The sequence below is a fragment of the Perna viridis genome, chromosome 9 (genome assembly GCF_037379345.1).
Source record: "Perna viridis isolate PV_CMFRI_1.1 ecotype Kerala chromosome 9, ASM3737934v1, whole genome shotgun sequence".
Classification (NCBI taxonomy): Eukaryota; Metazoa; Mollusca; class Bivalvia; order Mytilida; family Mytilidae; genus Perna; species Perna viridis.
The window spans coordinates 43,751,698-43,757,873 of NC_142453.1; the positions used below are offsets into that span (position 1 = coordinate 43,751,698).

Here is a 6,176-nt window from a genome sequence, read left to right on the forward strand (position 1 = left end):
CAGAAATGGTTTGACATAAGTTTTGCTCTCACAGATTAAGCTTATACAATTTATTTTTACAAAGAGGTCGTAAATTTACACATTAATGGTCATGAAGTATGGACGTTTCAGCTTGTGTAACTAAGTATTTACTAACGATTTTCGTTTTTTTTTTTTTGTCAAACATTATTCAATATTTTGTATCTTAATCACTTGAACCTGTACTTATTTTATAGTCCATTTTAGAGGCAGATCCAGAAAATCTGAAAAAGGGGTTTCCTGCCTTGTTAGGTAAAAAACAGGTGGTTTCCAGGCTGTAAATTGCTAAAAGTTTGCACCCCCCCCCGATCCGTCATGCACAACATTTATTACTCCCTGATTTTTTAATACCGTATAGGGCTGTTACATTGGCATTTTAAAATATCAAATAAATTAAATGTGATATAAAGTCGGAATATTTACTCCAAGGCGAGTACTTAATAATGAATTAATTAGAGAAACAAAAACAAAAACAAAATGGTTTTTCGATGATATGAAAATTGTTTATTTTATGGTATAAATAGGCTTGATATTGGGATAAAAATGTGACATTGACTATGTACCTAACAGGAGACATTGTATCTATTTTTGTCTTAAATGTGCGCCTTAATAACGTCTCTCTATAAAGTTTTGTATGGTGTATGTGCAGCTTCTCGGTAACTTTCTGTTTAACGTACAAAAATAGGCCTATAACTTCTACTATACCAAACGAAATTTTAAAAAAATCGAATGCAGTAAATTAACTAAGCTAGAACAAGATTAAAAGTTTGGTGAGACGACAGCCATGCTGGACAAACTTCGGTCATATCCAAATTGGTTTTAACTAAACGAATTAAAGACTGTAATCGCCTCGTTACAAGAAAATTTATGTACTTTTTTAAATCAAACCTCATATAACATAAGTAATTCAGAGAACGGTTACTTCGTGCTAAATTCAGAACAAAGTGGTCTTTTTGAATAGAAATTTAACGATGTAAAATACATGTATATGCATGACTGTGCTACAGTTTCTTATCTATACATGACTGACTGAATGGTCGTAAGCCAATCTAGCAAAAGCAAAATTCTATTCACCATGACAACCGATTTGTTCAACGAGTCAGTTTTCCTTTCCTCTTTCTACCTCGGACATTTTGTGAGCAGCCCGGTAAGTGTTTCTAGAAAAGTTTACCATACCGGTACACATTGACCATGCTCCCAGTTTTTAGTGGAGTTCGAGTTGCTCATTTACTTTTATTGCTTTGTACGTATTAGTTTGGTTATTTCATGTTCTTTGTTGCGTGTGTCTGTTTTTCATGTCTGGTCTTTGTTCCTGGATTACATTCTTTTGATTTCCGCTAGAATATAGGTTCCCTTGATTACTCATTCATATCATAATTGGTGTTATTTTTTTGTACGAATGACAGAGAACACTTGAATAATTACTACATGTACTACAAATATTTTTAAGCATGCATGGTTCTGAAATTGTCAGTTTATTTAAACGGTCCACTTGCAGCACATAATTTGTCCCTATGCAAATATTTTGCCAAATTACCATTAAATCTGTGATACCAATTTTTGTTGTTTTATTCCTTCATTAGATGGTATTTTGGAGAAAGTCATATGGGATGTAGTCTTCTTCCGCACATTCCATTACAAAAAAAAGAATATCAATGAGTGCTTAAACCAGTACAATAAAATAATAAATATAACACTTGAAAGATTCAGAATAAAAAGGATGATGAGCCATACTATGCAGGGTTTTACAAGAAACAAGAAAAAAGACAAACGAACAAAAAAAACAAACAAACAAACAAACGAACAAAAACAATACAAAATAAACAAGAAAATGAAGAAAAACAAAACCAAACCATTACGATAAAATGAAAAATAAAGATAAAGAGAATATGTCAAAATCACACAATCTGTGACCTTCATCATGCATGATAGACGGCCTTTATAAAATGTTTAAACATTAAATATTTCAAAGCTACTTTGTTGCTTACAAGGGGTTGTCATTAGGCAAAAGTTTGTAAGATCCATCTTTATAGATAAGATGATTTTGTTCACTTCCTCCACATACTCTAATCCAGCTGTCAGCTTGTATCCCCTCTTCGTGTTCAGAAACGCTATAGCCCCCATACATCCCCGGGACGGGGTAGTAGAAGTTCCCCTTCTCATAAAGTAGCGACAGCTGTGGAAGGGCTTGACCGTTTTTCTGGATTAAATCTCCGATTCTTTCATTAATTACTTTATGCAAACCTTCCTCCATTCTCTGAATTTCATCCGCCTTTCCTTTGATGTTATCAGGTATAGACAACAAGTCAAGTTTATCTGTTGAAAGACCCTTTTCCACACCAATATCATATGCAGTTTTTCCATCTTTGTTTTTCAATGATTTAGCAGCTCCCATTTCGATCAAATTTTTTATCACATCATATGGCGCAATACCTTCTGCAGCGTAGTGCAAAGGTGTAAACAAAGATGGCGGCTGGTTTTCTTCTCGGTTTGGAAGTTTACAACAGTTTACTTGATTAGTTCCATTTTCATCGATATATTGCAGAAGCTCATCCCATTTGCCCAACTCCGCGAGCTGGTCTACAGTCTGGTGTACTTTAATCATGAATTCATTATAACAATCGGCATACACATTGATGGGATAATTGTCATCCATGATCTAAAATCAGATAGGGAATTATTTGTTGTGTTTCATAATATTATACTTGTAAGAGGATAAGAACACTTTATGTCCAATGTAATGATAAATGAATTATAACATTTAACAAAAAAAATGGTCTGGCCTACATAGGTAGTTATTAGAATGTATTAGATGTCTGCCATTTTCATCAGTTCAAATGCGTCTCTGTTCACAATTTTCTTGAATTCTGGTCCATTCTGTCCTGGTGGTACTACATTGAGGATTCATTAGTACCAGCTGTGAATTCGATACTTACAATAAAATTTTACGTTTTGAATAACTACCAAATGGACGAATATCATTTCAAATAATGTATTTTTTTTCAAATGCCCATGATTAAGTAATCTGTTTTAAAGGCTAGTTTTATTAGCATTTCTAAATTTAGTAGCTTAGAGCTGGTCTTGAACCTTATATAATTATTCCTTTCTGCAATTATTTTCGGCTCAATTTCACCAAAATTTTTCCTATGACTACAGACAGGCCTGCAAATCTAGAAAAAAAAATAAGGCATAGCATGTCCTATTATAAGAAAGTGACATTAATTTTATGTAAAATTAAAATCAAACCAAAAACTGATCGGACTTCTGATATGCTGTTTTGTGAAATGTAAAAATAAACCACCCACTTACTTAGAAGTACTAGTAAATGAAGTGTACCATTATCTAAACTTCTAAATAACGATTATTTAAGGATTGTTTTCATTTATGTGAAATAACCAACTATTGGGCAGCGTTGCACAGCCAAAACTTATGTCAAAATATTGCTAAGATCTCCATCAGAGCAATGTGAATGCATGTACTCTAGTAAAGAATGTCTACTAAAAAGACTAGACATGAATAGATGCCGCCTGAAATACAGTTTTAGTTAATACTCAACAAGAATAGATGACACCTGTAGTAGTTTTGTTTAAGACTAGACATGAATTGATGCCGCCTGAAATACAGTTTTGTTTAAGACTAGACACGAATAGATGCAGGTCCGGCTGTCAAAGAATAGGCCTGCAGCAGTGCTAAGCTTAAAGGCGTTAAAGAACCCTGTTGTGGTATTCGATAGGAGTAGGAACCTTTGCGCTCCGCCACAAGAGGCTAAATTGCCCGACCTTACCCATCCCTCCCTTTTTCTAGTGGCAATAAAAATTTGTCGACCCTATTGTTCTTGTGTCCCATCCTTTTTTTTTTCATTTCATCATTTCATGTTCATTTTATCATCCATCTCATGTTCATCGTATGAATATAGCTGAAATATTGCTGCTCGGACGTTAAACCCCAACAATCAATCAATCAATCAATCACGACAAGACACGAGTATATATATGAACAGATGTCGTCTGAAATAGAGTTTTGCTTAAGACTAGGCATGAATAGTTGTCGCCTGAAATACAGTTTTATTTAAGACTAAACACGAATTGATGTCTCCTGAAATACAGTTTTGTTTCAGACTAGACATGAATAGATGTCACCTGAAATAGTTTTGTTTTAGAATAGACATGAACAGATGTCGCCTGAAATACAGTTTTGTTTCTTTTTCTTTTACTTAAGTAGTAAGGGATGTCCTAACTAATCAACTAAAATATTTTCCGACTTAAGGGGGGCGGGCCCCCTTGATTTCCCCAGTGAGTATTATATATATAAATGAGCCATGACAGGGCCGGGGTATCCTCAGTGAACATAAAAAATGCTTCGAACGCGGCTATACACCCATAGAGGTCGAACCATGAACAGATGAGGCAAATATGGACACACAATGCCCATAATTCTAAATCGTAAAATAAGAAATTTACAAAAAAAGAAAGGGAGCTTACATCAATATAAATAAACAATTCATCAGTTTCATTGACATTGCTGCATGGATTTTTGAGTTATAGTCCGAAAACATAAAATCATTCTATTTTTGTACGAATAAAGTCCCCAAAACTCCAAAACGAAATACCTGTAATTTATAAAAACCGAGAAGGAGCTCACAATCACATCAAAAGAAAGAAACAATTGACCGAAGTTTCACAAATAGTTGGTGCATGTCAGCAATATTTTGAGTTGTTGAGCAATGTCGTCCCTTTTACTTTCGTCCTAAACTCAGTTCCAAAAACAAACATGAGAATGACATGCAGTGACTATAATTTTAAGTAAAAGAAGAAAAAAAATATACTACTTACAAGTGAACCAATATCAAATACTTTTTTCTCAGCGGTGTGAGCTCTACGGTTATTACATGTACTATCTAAATTTCCCTAAAGACTTCCCAATATATTACTAACGAAAAAAAGTCATGTCCCGGAAATAACAAAAAGTGTCCGTCTTTCCGGAGAAAATTCATCGCTTCCTTAAACCAAACAAATAAGAATTCATTGGTTTAGATTATGTTTCAGTAAAAAATAAATTCATCTGTTCTGATAGTTTTCGAGTCTTTCTCTATTGTTTTTACTAATTAAAAGAAGTGAATATTATGTTATTAAAGAGTTCGGGAAACAAGTGGATGTGCGTACGTGTATCTTCGCTGTTCCACTGTCGCTGATGTCAAGAACCTCGCCCGCCTTGGAAAAAATATAACTGATTATATTATCCAGATCGAAGCATGGCTTTTCTAAGATAGGAAAGGCAATCATTTTCTTGTTTGGCATTAATTTTGTTTACGTCACATGGTATGTGTAAAATATTCCCATCATCCGCGGAGAACTGTGATATTTACGGTATCTGTGCAGATTGATCTGACGGGCCAAAACTGAAAAGAATATTGCTAGAGATGCCCTTAAGGGCTAAAAAAATGTAAAGTATTGCGAATAGTCCGAATTTCATCTGACCCTGCAACCCTCCTCTTTTTTATTTGGATATTGATATCAATATCCAAATAAAAAAGAGAAGGGTTGCAGGGTCAGAGGAAATTCGGACTATATTGCGAAGTGTTTTAAAAAGTTATCGACCATTTTGAAGGCGAGGGGAAAGAGGGGATATGGGGTTGGAATTTTGGGGGAAAAAATTATTTTTTCTCATGTTATTCATTTATTGAAAAGACTTCCCCATTAATTAACAAGGCAGATTTTCAAATAAAAATACTGATTTCACTTGCAACTGAAATATACCGGTAGATGAAAATATTAGCATTTGCGAAATTTTTCATCCGGGTCAACCCGCCCCCTTTAATGTCCTTTATCATTTTTACGAGTCTCATACAGACGGTACGGTGCTCGCTGATTTAGGCAATGCCTAGCCCATATTAATTATACGTCATAGGGCCCTTTGAATAATTCTATTCTGTTCAAAATGACTGTCTACCACAGACGTATGAACCAAGACCTTACGATCTATTTATTCAAATACTTTAATCCTCTTCTCATCAACAATTACGAAAACTTACTTGTACAATACTTTCCGTGCTACAACAAAATGAAAATAGAAGACTAAAAATAGCTATGACAGGACTACACAAAATAAAATATGAGAATTATTGAGTCGTCATCGGTTCAGCAAATAATTTATTCCGC

At 34.3% G+C, this 6,176-nt stretch overlaps 1 protein-coding gene across 3 annotated transcripts; it reads right to left on the reverse strand.

Annotated features, from left to right (window-relative positions):
- Positions 1-1,477: 1,477 nt before the first annotated feature.
- On the reverse strand, positions 1,478-6,171 carry LOC148608646 (uncharacterized). Of its 3 annotated transcripts, none has more exons than XM_088547250.1 (2): positions 6,050-6,171; positions 1,478-2,677 (listed from the first exon to the last, which is right to left on the reverse strand). In XM_088547250.1, exon 2 carries the CDS (start codon positions 2,672-2,674, stop codon positions 2,003-2,005), a length of 672 nt encoding a protein of 223 aa, XP_088403376.1. In that variant the 5' UTR covers positions 2,675-2,677; positions 6,050-6,171; the 3' UTR covers positions 1,478-2,002. The 3 variants fall into 3 exon arrangements, with proteins under 3 accessions (XP_088403376.1, XP_088403375.1, XP_088403377.1); XM_088547249.1 differs by lacking the exon at positions 6,050-6,171 and adding an exon at positions 5,181-5,315; XM_088547251.1 differs by lacking the exon at positions 6,050-6,171 and adding an exon at positions 4,851-5,000.
- Between the last annotated feature and the right edge of the window lie 5 nt (positions 6,172-6,176).

What these genes read in the sequence shown, in the direction of transcription:
- LOC148608646 (XM_088547249.1), bottom strand. Translation starts at nt 5,315, where the DNA reads ATGCCAAACAAGAAAATGATTGCCTTTCCTATCTTAGAAAAGCCATGC. An exon ending in GTGGAACAGCGAAGATACAC is followed by an intron (nt 2,678 to 5,180) that starts GTACGCACATCC and finishes ATCTGATTTTAG; the next exon opens with ATCATGGATGACAATTATCC.